The sequence below is a fragment of the Schistocerca gregaria genome, chromosome 1 (assembly GCF_023897955.1).
Source record: "Schistocerca gregaria isolate iqSchGreg1 chromosome 1, iqSchGreg1.2, whole genome shotgun sequence".
In the NCBI taxonomy this organism is placed as follows: Eukaryota; Metazoa; Arthropoda; class Insecta; order Orthoptera; family Acrididae; genus Schistocerca; species Schistocerca gregaria.
The window spans coordinates 384,740,867-384,758,510 of NC_064920.1; the positions used below are offsets into that span (position 1 = coordinate 384,740,867).

Here is a 17,644-nt window from a genome sequence, read left to right on the forward strand (position 1 = left end):
CGAAGGTAATGAGAAGTAGTAGAAATGAGAACAGCGAGAAACTTAACATCAGGATTGATGGTCACGAAGTCAGTGAAGTTAAGGAATTCTGCTACCTAGGCAGTAAAATAACGAATGATGGACGGAGCAAGGAGGGCATCAAAAGCAGACTCGCTATGGCAAAAAAGGCATTTCTGGCCAAGAGAAGTCTACTAATATCAAATACCGGCCTTAATTTGAGGAAGAAATTTCTGAGGATGTACGTCTGGAGTACAGCATTGTATGGTAGTGAAACATGGACTGTGGGAAAACGGGAACAGAAGAGAATCGAAGCATTTGAGATGTGGTGCTATAGACGAATGTTGAAAATTAGGTGGACTGATAAGGTAAGGAATGAGGAGGTTCTACGCAAAATCGGAGAGGAAAGGAATATGTGGAAAACACTGATAAGGGGAAGGGACAGGATGATAGGACATCTGCTAAGACATGAGGGAAAGACTTCCATGGTACAAAAGGGAGCTGTAGACGGCAAAAACTGTAGAGGAAGACAGATATTGGAATACGTCAAGCAAATAATTGAGGACGTAGGTTGCAAGTGCTACTCTGAGATGAAGAGGTTAGCACAGGAAAGGAATTCGTGGAGGGCGCATCAAACCAGTCAGTAGAATGATTAAAAAAAAAAAAAAAAAATAAATAAAATGCAGCACCAAATGTCATTAATTGTTCCTCTTCACTTGACATGACGTATCTCTTGATGGGAATACAGAAAGCAACCTATCCGTTCATCGCAGCAGATTACGCGAATACGTAGAAATGTTGGTCGCTAGTGTAGACGGGAATGCGAACAATGTTGCCAACATGTTGAGGGAACAAGTTGCACACATTGTTCCGAACAAAAACATGTTCTTAGCTCAATGGAAACGCGCCTTCACAGAACTACGTGAACATGTCGGGCGGGCGTGGAATAACGTATCCCAGGTCAGTAATCAGCATCTGTACGATGGAGTGGATGCAGGATCAGTGCCTGCATTGCTACCCGTGGAGGCTACACTACGTACTAAACCGGGTGTTGCGGCATGGGTCGATACCTGGTACGTCAGAACCGTTTGTGCTATTGATTTGTACATGCTATAATTTCTTGAACTCCATATGCACTGTTGCAACAATAAATCTTCAGTCAATTAGAAACCTCTACAAGGGTGAACTAATTTTTTCTGACAGTATTTTCTGATCAACACCAATGTCGTGTAAAAGTAAGTCGCAGTCCTTGTAAAATTTCGGCTGCGTTACTTAAACGTGATTAAGCTTGATTTTCTGGGTGACGTATAACAGCAGCCCATTTTAGATGACAGTGACTATTAGAGTTCCGGCGCTTCGCCCGAGACAAACTACTTCGAGTGAAGGCTCCACGTCGATACAATTTAAGCAAATCTGCGATCTCTTCCTACACAACAATATACAACGGCGACACTTACACGGACTGCACGCTCAGCACAAATAAAGTCAGTACTGTGTACACAATACTAAGATTTTTAGCCGACGTTATTAAAACCTATAAAATATAACAATTTATACAATCTTCAGACAGGCATTTCAATCTTGAAATGAGAGACCGCACAGTCTCTCTGCTGAGAAACTTACATGAAAACTGCAAAACAACGAGACTTGCAGTTTCTATTATTCAACGCTATACAGTACACCGAAGACGGGAACGAGAGTTCGGGTGATATTGATTCTCTTTCCGGCTAGCATTCAAATGCTCCATGAATGCAGTGACAAATTTCCTGATAGACGATAAATGTGCGCCGAATGAGGCTCGAACCCGAATCCTTGCCATTCACGACTACTCTCGAGAGGACCTCGGTATTTCACACCGTATCTAACTGCATGGATACTTCCCTAGAGACCAGCATACTGGGGGGACCGGCTGAGTTCCTCAGCTGGCAAGTGCCTCACAGTATGTAGTCCTACTCTGCGGACTCCTTTTCTTGAGCTCTGTCAGAGAGAGTGAGAGAAGTGGAAGCTCCTTCTGGTACTAAGAATGTCGCTGGGAACACGCTCCACCTCCTCCAAGCAGTGTAGCCATAAGATTCCCCTACCCTTTTTGTGTTAACACTTTGCACTGCTGTTAGCTTTTTCTGGTGAGTTATAGGTCTTGTACACCATGGACCAGGAACTGCTGCATCACTCATTTTAAGCACACGATCCGAAACCAGAATAATGAAAAACTATATCAACAGACTTCGAATAGGGCACTTCCCATTCACACATGTTCCCTTTCTAGCGACAAGCCCCTCCAGGATACGATACTTGTTATGTATCACTCTCCGTACTCCACATTTAATTCATTGCACTTTAATTTACTGCTGAGAGGGAGTCACCATAATTAGCCCACCATTTTAAGTGATGGTGACGAGAGTTTTAAAATGTTGTTTAGTGCCATGACTCCTCTCTAAATTGTTTGGTCATAGGTACTTAGTACTTACGCATGTCAGAGGGGTTGGCTCTTTAGAGAATCCGCACCGTAGACAACTCCGGTGCGGCAGCCAGTCCGACATCAAAAGCTCATAGCAGTTAGCCCTCTAGGAAATCTGGAGTACTTGTCCTTCGTAGCCGACCGACATCGGTTCTGCCGTTGCTGTCGTAAGAAATGCATCTTTGTCATTTATTAAATGGTGCAAATGGCTCTGAGCACTATGAGACTTAACATCTGAGGTCATCAGTCCCCTAGAACTTAGAACTACTTAAACCTAACTAATCTAAGGACATCACACACGTCCATGCCCGAGGCAGGATTCGAACCTGCGACCGTAGCGGTCGCGCGGTTCCAGATTGAAGTGCCTAGAACCGTTCGGCCACAGGGGCCGGCGTCATTTGTTAAGAACCGAAAAATGTGTCTGCAGTCAGCTAACGGTACTGTGTCTCTTCCTGGCGGTTACATTCAAAATCGATTTCGTAGCAAAGAGTTTAAGAGATTTGCAAGTTTTCAAACACGTGCATCGCATATTAAATGGACCCACGAAATTTATCGTTGACCCCGGTACATTGTTTGTCCACAAAAGCTTGATTTGAAGCGTTATGTTTTTTTGAAAGAACGCCTCTGAAAGAACTGGTGTGCTCTGTTTGCGGATAGCTAAGTAAACACTCCATAACATTCCCAATAATATGCGATTAGTATGGAGGAAGAAAGTGCAACCGTCGACGAAATAAAGACCCAAACTGAAAAAGAAACTGATTCCACGTTTGCAAAGCGGCGAACTGCAATAACAAAGACGACGTCCACAAAGGAGACTGCTTACAAAACACCCATGCGTCCACGGATGTTTCTCTACCACTGAGGTCCAGTGCAACTGAAATTAGTAGGTGATACAAAACTAACTTTAACTTTCTTATCCCGTCTAACTTGGATTCCGTGCCCTCGTGCAACGTGGAATTTTTCATTTGTACAAATGACTACCATAGGTTAAAAAAGGGATACATGAAACACATAATATTAATGTGAATCTGAAGATCAGACCTTTGGGATAGCAATACAGTATTTCTAGAGTGTGCCACTGAACTTGGCAGGCATCGTCAGTTTTAACATCCGCACACAGTATTTCACTAGCGCAGCACCCTATTTCTTGACATAAAACTCTTGTTAGTGTCGACAATGGAGTTCGCAGGTTCTCATTTATGAAGTTAGAAAAACCAAAGTAAACTTGAAGATATAACGAAGTGTTGGTTTACGTCGTCTGCCTGAATGGCCACCGGCACGTGCGATTACGCCGCCTCGACTGCATCTATCGGTTCGTGCACAACATGCTTATTTAGGGAAATCGCGATGACTCTCGACACGAAGAAATTCATATACGAAATAAAAAGCCGAAAAGTAGCGATACATCGATGGAAATGGAAAGTCATACAGCAAGAAGCACCAATCCTGCATTTAACTAACCTTGTAGATACATTGGTCACAAATGGGTATTTAATGATTAAACTCTCATTTTATTCAGAGCTGATGTCCATCATTAACATCAGTATGGGATGTGATGTTTCCCCCATAGCCACAAACGTACTCACGTTTTCAATGTTACATGGAAGCAAACAACATTTGAATGTTACATTGGGGAATTTATTGCTGTTGCTTAAGACACATGCTGTGTCATTTCATGAGTACTATAAGTTGTAGGTTGGTATTAAAGTAAACGCCTTCCCATCGCATCCCAGGCATGTTCCGCGGGTCACAAATCAGCGGATGAGGCAGGCCACTCGAGGATGCGGACGTTCCTCGAAGTGTCTGCGCTGTGTATCGCAACATGGGATCTTGCGTTATCCTGCTGGAATACGCCATTTTTTGCCCTGGTCGTGAACCGTCTGACAGCAAGATCTACCGTTCTTTCCAGATACTGGTTAGCTCTGAGGTTACATTCAACAGCTGGTAAATATATAATAGCTCCGCACACCACGCTTTCCGTAGATGGTGGGCTACAATCTTGAAAATCGCTAATATCTATGGCGTTTCACTACGCTGTCTATAGAAAAGCTGATAGTCGTCGCTGACCACCACAGACGCACTCAATATCCCAGTCGACTCTGGTTATACACTATGCAAGTGTCTGTTATGGTACGGAAGCATCGGCAAACGACGCCCAACAACGTTCAACGTCGTCTTCTTCCTCCATTTCAAGGGTTTATGTGTTGGCCCCCTCCGACACCAAAAGAATTTAACTTTTAGATTTTGTGTTCTGAGTGCATTCGCGCAACTTGAGATCCAAGTTTTGTTTTAAGTAAGCTTTTTCCAATAGTTCGTAATGACACTCTACCTGTAACTTCCGCGCGGACGTCAGCTGTTGTCAGTCGTCGATTCAACACAGCCAGCCGAAGAATCCTACGATTTGCTTGTGGTGCAGCTCTGAAGGGAGGACGGAAGGAAGACTGAGTGTAACGTCCCGTCGACACTCGGTTTGGTCAAAGATGGGGAAGAAAATCGCCACGCACTTTGAAAGGAGCCAGTCCGGCATTTGCCTGGGGCGATGTAGGGAAGTCACAGGAAACCTAAATCTGGATGGACGGACGTGGCTCTGAACCGCCGTCCTCCCTAATGTGAATCCAAACTGCTAAGCACTAATCCACCTGATTGAGTGGATGCAGCGCTAGAGGAAGGACCAGTGCCTGCACTTGTTGCCACACTTCACTGAGTCCGTCGCGCTCTGGGGTTATATATGCAAAAATATGAGTACTTTCACACATAATTGATTGTGTTGCGTTTTTCAGTAGGTTGTCAAATGACAGCTGTAACTTCTATACAACTGAAAAAAAAAACAACGCTACGAGTAGTTTCGAACATTCTTGAAATGATTTTGAAATATGTCCTTTGACTGTCGCTTCAGAATTTAGGGACGATCCAGTATCTGCGTTTCTTATGAAACAAAAGTTAAACAATCACAACATGTCCGCCCTTCAACTGGACCCTCTCGCTTCTGACTCGCGGTCGTGATGGTCGTGGGCTGGTTGTTTGGATCTGGGGGCTCAAAGTTTTGGTTGCCGCAGCCTGCTGCCCAGTGCACGGAGGCCCGTACAGTGGTAAGCCAGTCACGTATGCCTGAAAACAGTTTTAAATACTCTTATTTCAGTATTCACTGTGAAAGGTTATTTTATGTCATCATTATGAATTTATGAAACGTAAAAATATGTGGGGCTCGTGTGTGTGTGTGTGCATGTATGTTGGAGTCAGTAGGCTTGCTGGCATGTGAAGAAGAAAAATCGAAAGATTTATAATATTTCAGAGTAGCTCACTCTTTCCTGTTCTGTTTTACCTTTCTTTTTGTCAGGGATCAGTTAGCTACATTTATCTATTATTGGACATTTAATCGAGAGTTACTTGATCTTATAAGAGCAGCTATTACACTACTGGCCATTAAAATTGCTACACCACGAAGATGACGTGCTACAGATGCGAAATTTAACCGACGGAAGAAGATGCTGTGATATGCAAATGATTAGCTTTTCATAGCATTCACACAAGGTTGGAGCCGGTGGCGACACCTACAACGTGCAGCCATGAGGAAAGTTCCCAACCGATTTCTCATACACAAACAGTAGTTGACCGGCGTTGCCTCGTGAAACGTTGTTGTGATGCCTCGTGTAAGGAGGAGAAATGCGTACCATCACGTATCCGACTTTGATGAAGGTCGGATTGTAGCCTATCGCGATTGTGGTTTATCGTATCGCGACATTGCTGCTCGCGTTGGTCGAGATCCAATGACTGTTAGCAGAATATGGAATCGGTGGGTTCAGGAGGGTAATACGGAACGCCGTGCTGGATTCCAACGGCCTCGTATCACTAGCAGTCGAGATGACAGGCATCTTATCCGCATTGCTGTAACGGATCATGCAGCTACGTCTCGATCCCTAGTCAACAGATGGGGACGTATGCAAGACAACAACCATCTGCACGAACAGTTCGACGACGTTTGCAGCAGCATGGACTACCAGCTCTGACACCATGGCTGCGGTTACCCTTGACTCTGGATCACAGACAGGAGCGCCTGAGATGGTGTACTCAAGGACGGACCTGAGTGCACGAATGGCAAAACGTCATTTTTTCGGATGAATCCAGGTTCTGTTTACAGCATCATGATGGTCGCATCCGTGTTTGGCGATTTCGCGGTGAAAGCACATTGGAAGCGTGTATCTGTCCTCGCCATATTGGCGTATCACCCGGCGTGATGGTATGGCGTGCCATTGGTTACACGTCTCGGTCACCTCTTGTTCGCATTGACGGCAGTTTGAACAGTGGACGTTACATTTCAAATGTGTTACGACCCGTGGCTCTACCCTTCATTCGATCCCTGCGAAACTCTACATTTCAGCAGGATAATGCAGGATCGCATGTTGCAGGTCCTATACGGGGCTTTCTCGACACAGAAAGTGTTCGACTGCTGCCCTGGCCAGCACATTCTCCAGATCTCTCACCAAATTAAAACGTCTGGTTCAAAAATGGCTCTGAGCACTATGGGACTTAACTTCTGAGGTGATCAGTCCCTTAGGACTTAGAACTACTTAAACCTAACTAACCTAAGGACGTCAAAGACACCCATGCCCGAGGCAGGATTCGGAACTGCGACCGTATCGATCGTGTGGTTGCAGACTGAGGCGCCTAGAACCGCTAGGCCACTCCGGCCGTCAAACGTGTGGTCAATGGTGGCCGAGCAACTGGCTCGTCACAGTACGCCAGTCACTACTCTTGAACTGTGGTATCGTGTTGAAGCTGCATGGGCAGCTGTACCTGTACACGCCACCCAAGCTCTGTTTGACTCCGTTATTACGGCCGCAGGTGGTTGTTGTAGATACTGATTACTCAGGATCTATGCACCCAAATTGCGTGAAAATGTAATCCCATGTGAGTTCTAGTATAATATAACTGTCCAATGAATACCCGTTTATCATCTGCATTTCCTCTTGGTGTAGCAATTTTACTGCCCAGTAGTGTATTTTAACATATCACAAAGAAACCTCTTACATGCTTTAACAAACAAAAAATAAAAATAAAATAAAATAAATGGATGAGTGCTAAATAATCTAGAAGCTGAGCTCCACAGTTCAAACCAACCAAGAAAGAACCAGTATTTGTTGCAGTATTTCTTAACTGCAAGAGTTGGGAGATAACTGAAAAATGAACACAATCTATCCGATGTTTTCAGACTTGTAGCTTCGGAGAATTACGTGATTCGACAAGTCCGAAAAAAAGGCGTGGACGAATGTGTAGTAGGCACTTAACGTTAACGACACCAATAGCTCTGGCGCGTGCTGCGGACTGGCAGACAGTTTTGACCCGGGACGTTGGTGCATCGCGGCGGGCGCCGACGCGCGAGCGGCCGTGGCGTACCTGCGTACTTGCGGAGCAGCGGGCAGAAGGCGTGCGTGACACGCATCGCGCCCAGCAGGTTGACTTCCAGCTGGTGGCGCACCTGGGCCTCGGTCTGCCACTCGAACTCGCCGAACACCATCACGCCCGCGTTGTTCACCAGCGCGTGGAACCCTGCAACCAAGCCGCCCACCAACCACCCACAATCAGTCCGCTCTTCAACATAAATACTTCATATTCCAATGACTTTAAAGTTTGCTGATGACAAGCGTACGAACCAAGAGTTCAAACTGAAACTTACCATGCAGCTTCGTATGACTTCCAAGATGATATAAAATTTGTTGTTGTTGTTGTGGTCTTCAGTCCAGAGACTGGTTTGATGCAGCTCTCCATGCTGCTCTATCCTGTGCAAGCTTCTTCATCTCCCAGTACCTACTGCAACCTACATCTTTCTGAATCTGCTTAGTGTATTCATCTCTTGGTCTCCCTCTACGATTTTTACTCTCCACGCTGCTCTCCAATACTAAATTGTTGATCCCTTGATGCCTCGGAATATGCTCTACCAGTCGATCCCTTCTTCTAGTCAAGTTGTGCCACAAATCTCTGTTCTCCCCAATTCTATTCAATACCTCCTCATTAGTTATGTGATCTGCCGATCTAATCTTCAGCATTCCTCTGTAGCATCACATTTGGAAAGCTTCTATCGTCTTCTTCTCCAAACTATTTATCGTCCATGTTTCACTTCCATACATGGCTGCACTCCATACAAATACTTCCAGAGACGACTTCCTCACACTTAAATCTCTATTCGATGTTAACAAATTCCTCTTCTTCAGTAACGCTTTCCTTGCCATTGCCAGTCTACTCTTTATATCTTCTCTACTTCGACCATCATGAGTTATTTTGCTCCCCAAATAGCAAAACTAATCTACTAATTGAAGTGTCTCATTTCCTATTCCAATTCCCACATCACAGGACTTAATTCAACTACATTCCATTATTCTCGTTTTGCTTTTGTTGATGTTCATCTTATATCCTCCTTTCAAAACACTGTCCATTCCGTTCAACTGCTCTTCCAAGTCCTTTGCTGTTTGCTGTCTCTGACAGATTTACAATGTCGCCGGTGAACCTCAAAGTTTTTAATTCTTCTCCATGGATTTTAATTCCTACTCTGAATTTTTCTTTTGTTTCCTTTACTGGTTGCTCAATATACAGATTGAATAACATCGAAGATAGGCTACAACCCTTCTTACTCCCTTCCCAAACACTGCTTCCCTTTCATGCCCCTCAACTCTTATAACTGCCATCTGGTTTCTGTACAAATTGCAAATAGCCTTTAGCTCCCTGTATTTTACCCCTGTCATCCTCAGAATTTGAAAGAGAGTATTCCAGTCAACATTTTCAAAAGCTTTCTCTAAGTCTACAAATGCTAGAAACGTAGGTTTGCCTTTCCTTAATCTTTCTTCTAAGATAAGTCGTAGAGTCAGTATTGCCTCAAGTGTTGCAATATTTCTACGGAATCCAGTGTGCAGGACAGGACTCCAACGCAGTACCTTTGCCTTTCTCGGGAAAACGCTCTCCCAGGCAAGAATTATAATAGGGATGGAGCCTATGGCGATGGAGAAGGCACAGGACACTTGTCTGACTTATTCCACTCCGTCTTGTGTTGGTGCGGAACTAGCGTACGGCTCAAGTGCACTCACATCTACATCTACGCGATTACTCTGCTATTCACACTAAAGTGCCTGGTAGAGGGTTCAATGAACCACCAATGAACTGCAACAGCAGCAAGAACGTTAATAGACCGCTAATCTGTCGACAATTGTTTCCTAGGTATTCCCTACCACTTTCACATAACTGGTTGATGAGGTTGAGAAATAAGTGCCGAGGTGGTGAACGTCTTTTGGGATATCTTCGCGTATACACCGTACGAAAATGAACTGCAATCTTTTTACACTTGCCATACACCACGACCATGTTGGTTTTTTCTGCGTTGGCAAATCCCCTCGTAGAGCACTTTCCCACGAAAGGCAAAGGACCTGTGTTAGAGGCCGACGAGTTTTAATCTGCTACAAAGTTTCAGCACATATGTTGCTGAATAAGCGCACTACTGCTTCGCAGAAGGCAGTTTGTCTTCACCTCACAAGCAAAAGTGATCTGTTACGGGCACAAGTACGCATTAATGGTCGTAAACTAAATGAAACAATGTGTGTAAAATTTCTTAGAGTCCTGTTGGATAACAAATTACAATAGAGTCAACACGACTCTGTGGTCGGGTGCGCGCTTGCAACCAGCCTAGAGACACTGGACCTACACGTGGAGTTGTGGTCCGGGGTGCGATTTCGGCATCAGTCTGGTGATTCGACCTGTTGCAAAGACGTTGATGAACAGCATTCCAGTGGTAGTTTTCCAAAAGGATAACGCTCGCCCATATACCGTTTTTGTAACCCAACATGGTCTGCAGTGCGTCGACATGTTGCTTTGGCCAATTCGATCACGAGATTTGTCTCCAATCGAGCACACGTGGGATAGTTCCAGCGTCTCCACAAACAGTATTAACCGTCTCTGTTTTGGCGAAGCAAGTGCAACAGCCATGGACGCCATCACACGAACAAACATCGAGCATGTTTGTTTGCTTGCATTCAACTTTCTGGTGCCTACACAGGTTATTAATGTACCAGCATTTCACATTTGCAACGGCATTTCTAGCGCTTACACTAACCTGTGAAGTTGTTAATCACTTAAAAGTGTTGCCTAGAAAAATTTATTCCCAGAACTTCATTACTCCAACTAAATTATTTCTTTTTGTTGGGATTTTTATTTCCGTCAGCGTATGTAACACCGCTTTACGTCCCTAGACAAGTCTACATAGAAATTATTTTTGTGTCTTGTGTTTTGATTGTGTAGATGACAGATCAACTGAAAATGATTTTTAGTGTCAATAACCATAACCACTAACGAGTAAATTCATTTGGAAGTGAGTGCAAGAATTCAAAGTTCCTCAAGGAGGCGTCTTGAATGCATGCATTTATCTACTGAACACAGTAGCCTTACTGCTCGTTTGTGCTGAATAATTATTTACTTCCGGTGCAGTCCACTACAAGATAATTCCGTAAGATAACAAAGTGCAAATATGTAGAATAAGTTAACACTTTTGTCTTAAGGTCAATAATATGAGAGATATTTCTGAAAGCAAAACATGTTGTTATGAGCAACTTGATTAGTTTATCTACAAGACATACAGTAAAAGTGTTGTATGCTTGTATTTTAACGTTGGCAGACAGAACAAAGTAGTAGGAAAACAGTGGCATCTGTTGTTTGTTTACCAAGCCACAGGAATAACTGCTTTGGGTAAGTAGTCGTTTGGCCGCGGATGAGAGCAAACAACGATGGCTTCGAAAACCGTTGCTACCACCAGTTGCACTCAATCTTTTATTCGCAAAATGATCTACAGTTACTCAGATTCATCAGGAGTTGCGCCTATTTTATAGTCTTTCCATAAACACTATCATAGAAAAAGATGTATATGAAATCTTTCAATGTAGCCATCATTCCAGCAACATACTCTGTATTTGAGTAAAGGACAAATTTGTAGCACAAATCGTAATAGATTTTCACTTTTTAAGTTACAGTGTTACTTCTGTTTCTTATAAATCTTTCTGTAACATTAATTACAAAACCGATGTTTGGTTACAAAACACAAAGTTACATAAATAGTATCTGGTTTTGCTTCCAGTAGTTCCGAGAAAGAAAGGAGATTTATCGCTGTTCCCAGCGTCTGCATACAGCTAATCAAAGACGAAATTTCTTTAGTGCAGAAAAAGATACGTCTTTATAATGTCGCCGATGAAGCAAAACTAAACCGGCGCTAAATTTCTTATCTACACTAAGTTTTTCGTTGTTCAGGGCCAGATGGCAACAACGCGTGAAATAACCCCAGCAATCAATGTGTTACGTACGACGAACGTATCCATTACGAAAGTGTTGGGAAAATTTGGCTTTAATGGGCTACTGCAGCAAACGACCGAAACGAATGCCTTTGCAACCGCAACGACATGACTACAGCGTCACTCCTGCACTCTTGACCGTACCGGCTGGATCCTAGACGACTCTAAAGCGGTGAACTGAGAATGAGTTCCGCCTTCAGTTGGTAAGAACTGATGGTAGGGTTCTACTGTTGGGCAGACCCGACGAAGTCATGGACTCAAGTTGTTAACAAGACACTGCGTAAGATGGTAGTGGCTCCATAATGATGTGGGCTGTTTTTTACATAGAATGGGTTCAAAATGGTTCAAATGTCTCTGAGCACTATGGGACTTAACATCTATGGTCATCAGTCCCCTAGAACTTAGGACTACTTAAACCTAACTGACCTAAGGACATCACACAACACCCAGTCATCACGAGGCAGAGAAAATCCCTGACCCAGAATGGGTTAGGTCCTCTGGTCCAATTGAACTGATCAGTTATTGGAAGTGTTTACGTGCGGTTACGTGGAGACAATTTGCAGTCATTCACTGACTTCATGTTGCCATGACTGCTCCGTGTCACTGGGCCACAATTGTTCGGGATGTTTTGAAGAACATTCGGGACAATTCGAGCGAATGATTCGGCCACCCAGATCGCCCGATATTAATCCCAAAGAACATTTACGGGAATAATCGAGAGGTCAGTTGTTGCACAAAATCCTGCACTGGCCACACTCGCAATTGTGGACGGCTGTAGAGGCAGCATGGCTCAATATTTCTGCAGGGGTCTTCTAATGAATTGTTGAGTCGATGCCACGCCGAGTTGCTGCACTACGGCAGGCGAAAAGAGGCCCGACACGATATTAGGAGATATCCCATGTCTTTTAACACCTAAGTGTAAAACACACGGTCATCACTGGCACCGAGGCAGAACTGCTTTTATCAGGAAATGCAACAGACCTCCACTCCGCCGTCGTGTGAGCTTTCGCTTGAAGTCACAAACGGCGGTAGTTTTCTGTTGACGCAATGCGCGCTACAGGGCATGCAGCTCGTAGCTGTTCCTGAAATAACCAATTTGTAACTGTTCGTTTTTCACAGCGGTGCCAACTGCAGCTCTAATTGGTGCGTGTTTTTTAAGTAAGCACCGTTTTGAAATTAAAAAAAGACGTGCTAAGGTATCTTAATAATTTTATTTTTATGTGAAAGCCTGTACCTTAATCTACTTTTCTACATAATTTCCGTCAATACTGAGACACTTGTCACAGCGTTGTACCAGTTTTTGAATACCCTCCTCATAGAAGTCTGCCGCTTGACTTGTTAACCACTGCATCATCACTGTTTTGACTTCGTCATCATCTTGAAGACGCTCACCGCCCAAATGTTTCTTCAAGATGAAACATGGGTGGCCTACGTCATACCAGAATCAAAGCAACAGTCTATGGAATGGCGGCATTCACACTCACCCAGAAAAGTGAGGTTTTTGGGACAGAAAAGGAGTATTGCTTGTGGAATTTCTGCCTCGTGATGAGACAATCAATGCACCAGCTTACTGTACGACATTGCACAATCTGCGCCGTTCAATTCAGAACAAAAGACGTGGCAACTTGAGCAAGGGCATCGTTTTGCTGCAAGACAATGTCCGTCCGCATGTGGCGAATCAGACCAAAGATCTCATCACATCTTTTCTATGAGAAACTCTAGATCATCCTCCGTACTTCCCCGATCTTGCGCCCAGTGACTACCATCTGTTCCTGCACTTGAAGAAACGCCTGGGCGGCCAGCGTTTTTATGACGAAGTCAAAACAGTGGTGATGCAGTGGTTAAAAGTCAGGCGGCAGACTTCTATGAGGTTGGTGTTCAAAAACTGGTACAACGCTATGACTAGTGCCTCAATATCGACGGAAATTATGTAGAAAAGTACATTAAGGTACAGGCTTTCATGTAAAAATAAAATTATTGAGATATCTTAGCACGTCTTTTTTTTTAATTTCAAAACGGTACTTACTTAAAAAACACGCCTCGTATTTATCAAGAAACTGGGAATCACAAGCAGTTCAAAAGAAATATAAAAATGTTCGTCATTAGCAACTCTTTCTACAAATTATCCGATTATCCAGAATCAAGAATGGAAAGTTTATGTTAGCTACATAACAGCCTGAAATATTCCTTATTGATCTACATGATAAGTTGTGGTGTACTCTTATAACAGAACTTCTGTATTTACAGTTATAGATAATACTTTCTTTGAAAAATACCAATGTAATCGAACTAACACGAAACTACTAACAGGAGAAATAGCAACTATTTAACATAACTGAGAAAGCAACAGGTTTTTGTTCGAAGTATTTGCTTTCTTTGTAACTCACTAGGTTAAGACTAGCTCGAATAAGCACAAATAACATTAAGCAGTACAATGACAGTTTATTATTAATACGTGTACAAATTAAGTTTCTACGAGTCGCTTGTTCTTTGTTGCTGTGTATCTAGACTCGTTCTACATCCCTGGATGTTCCCTTTCGTATCGGGATTTGCAGACCACAAAAAATGAATACCTATGGACAGCCTTCGTGTCTCGTAGCTCTGCCTCTGTCCAAATATCGCTTCTGTGGTTGACGATGGACCAAACTCGCTTGCTATCACCAGTGCCAGAAGCGAGACTTGTTGGGGGATTTCACACGCCAGATAGATGAGGTTACTAATACTAATTAAGTGCGCCAAAATAGCTTACAAACAGATAATAAGATCTAAAAACATAAACCTGAGAGCACTGGAGATTTAGCTAGCGCAATTACTTGGCATAGTGACAAAGGCCTTTGTTGAATACCGCACTATCCATCCATAAACCAACATGAAGAAATCGAAAACTTAGAATATTAGCATTGACATATATAAAGGTGATTGCAAATGACACATCGCCAGTGAACATAAACATATAATCTCACATCCATCTAAAAGAGAGAACTTTGACATTTCGATGTTACTATTTACAGATGTCATCCACCAGGAAACAAGTACGTTGTTTACGAATGCAGGCTTTCGCGGCTATATCCATTAATAAAATACTCTCGGGTTTCAAGCCGCTTCGAGTAGTTAACTGCCCACAATCTTTCGGCAGAGATCTCGTCAGTCATTGTCAAGTGACTGACTGTCGTCCGAATGCCGCTACCGCGTTTATATAGGAGCGCCGTCAGTGAGTGCTTCGTCTCGTGGCATACATGCAATGTTTTGGTTGCACGACTGCCGCGCCCGCGAAATTTCGCAAGAAGTTTGTGCTAGGCTTCGAAAACAGGAGATCTCCGAAGGAGACACAAAGAAAACTGGTTTTTTCCCAGTTTGTGGCTTAATAACAGGGAAGAAACATAAAATTGGTACAGTCTTCAGGTCCCCAGAAAAGATCCGGCAACTAATGAAGCCTGTGAAAGACGATGTCGGCCTCGGAACACCGGGAATATACGAAATACCGTGAAGGAGTAGGCAGTTTTATGTCTGTCAGACTGTCCGTACTATTAAACAGCGTCGCGTAGAATATGAAAGGTGTTTCGGCCTACGCTATCCCGAAAAATCTACTGCAGCGGAGTATGCATTGGAAAGCGGACACCGAATTGCATTGAACGATACTTCTATTGCTAAACGGGCCAACGGCTTCTGGGACAGCGTAATACATGAAGCAATAGAGATCAAAATATCGGACAACACGCTCAGTAAAAACGGCGGACTGCGGCTTATTCCGTGACCGGGAAGTTTAAGTGGGCGCGACGGTCGCGCAACCAAAACATTGCCATTATGGCGCGGGACTAGGCACCAGTGACGTCACTGACGGCGGTGCGACTGTATAAGCACAGCAGCGGCTTTCAGACGACAGTCAATCACTTAACAATGGCTGAAGAGATCTCTGCCGAAAGCTCGTCGGCAGTTAATCACTTGATGCGACTAGAAACACGAGACTATTTTACTAACATACATTATTTGATCAAAAGTATCCCGACACCTCCAAAAACATACATTTTTTTTTTCATATTAGGTGCATTCGCTGCCACCTACTGCCAGGTATTCCATATCAGCGACCTCCGTAATCATTATCGTGAGGCAGTACAATGAGATGCGCTGCAGAACCCGCGGACTTCGAACCTGGTCAGGTGATTGGACGTCACTTGTGCCATACGTCTGTACGCGAGATTTCCACACTCCACGGTTTCCGATGTGATAGTGAAGTGGAAATGTGAAGGCACACGTACAGCACGAAAGCTTACAGGCCGACTTCGTCTGTTGACTGACGGAGACCGCCTACAGTTGAGGAGAGTTGTAATGTGTAATAGGCAGACATATCTCCAGACCATCACACAGGAATTACCAACTGCATCAGGATCCGCTGCAAGTACTATGAAAGTTAGGCGGGAGGTGAGAAAACTTGGGTTTCATGGACGAACGGCTGCTAATAAGCCACACATCACGCCGGTAAATGCCAAACGACGCCTCCCTTGGTGTAAGGAGCGTAAACATTGAACGACTGAACAGTGGAAAAACGTTGTGTGGAGTGGCGAATCACGGTACACAATGCGGCGATCCGATGGCAGGGTGTGGCTATGGCGAATGCCCGGTGAACGTTATCTGCCAGCGTGTGTAGTGCCAACATAAAAATTTCGGAGGCGGTGGTGTTATGGTGTGGTCGTGTTTTTCATGGAGGGGTCTTGCACCCCATGTTGTTTTGCGTGGCACTATCACAGGACAGGCATACATTGAGGTTTCAAGCACCTTCTTGCGTCCCACTGTTGAAGAGCAATTCGGGCATGGCGATTGCATCTTTCAAACACGGTCGGGCACCTGTTCATAATGCACGGCCTGTGACGGAGTGGTTACACGGTAATAACATCCCTTTAACGGACTGGCCTGCACAGAGTCCTGACCTGAATCCTATAGAACACCGTTGGGATCTTTTGGAACGTCGACTTCCTGCCAGTCCTCACCGACCGACATCGATACCTCTCTTCAGTGCAGTACTCCGTGAAGAATGGGCTGCCATTCCCCAAGAAACCTTCCTGCAACTGATTGAACGCATCCCTGCGAGAGTGGAAGCTGCCTTCAACCCTAAGGGTGGTTCAGTACCACAATGACTTGGGTCCGGATACTTTTGATCACATAGTGTGTCGGATAACATGGCGACGTTTCTGACAAATCGCAGTCAGCTTGTGAAAAAGAGCTGTGTTCCTCTGATCCGACTGACAATTTTAAGCGAATTTTGATGTCTAACGCCCAGCGTAGTATGTATAATTTCGAGGCCAAATGATGATTGAGATACAGTCGACAAAGTTCGTGGAAGTTCTCTAGGAAGCCAGCATAAATCGGCGCGGAAAACCAGTCAGCTGATGCAGAATCCAGTGTCAACAGCGACTGAAGTTGTAGGGGAGGGAAACGGTGGACCCAGCATGCAAACTGCAGCCTGATGGTTCCGCAAAAGAGTGTTCATTTGTCGGAATTTTACAAGGTTTGCCAGAACGAACCCTCATGAGTGATTAAACGCCATTTCATTTATCTGTGAACCGTGCGCATGTGTGGTGAGATGACTCGAAAAAAATCTTGTTTGCGCTATTTCTAAAGAACAAGAGTGTGGCCTATTACTCTTGGCTGAAAGTACTATCATGGAACGCGTGTAGTCGGACATTCATTGTTTGATGCGAGGAGGGGAAGGAACAGCTTATTTTCAAACAGAAAGGGACGTCGCCAAAATGGAATACGAATGGCTGGGAGTATCTCAACCATGACTTGCCAAATCAATGTACTGTTCTTTTTGCACATGAAATTTGGTCTTTTTATATGGTTCATTCTCGAGAAGCTTCTTCGAGAAAACATT

The 17,644-nt window shown here is 44.1% G+C and overlaps 1 protein-coding gene across 1 annotated transcript in view; it reads right to left on the reverse strand.

Annotated features, from left to right (window-relative positions):
* LOC126348744 (D-beta-hydroxybutyrate dehydrogenase, mitochondrial-like) overlaps positions 1 to 17,644 on the reverse strand; it is a 75,282-nt gene that overhangs the window by 35,309 nt on the left and 22,329 nt on the right. Inside the window, exon 2 of the mRNA XM_050002381.1 lies at positions 7,850 to 8,002. Within this exon, the coding sequence (XP_049858338.1) occupies positions 7,850 to 8,002 (153 nt within the window). The remainder of the gene's footprint in view (positions 1 to 7,849; positions 8,003 to 17,644) is intronic.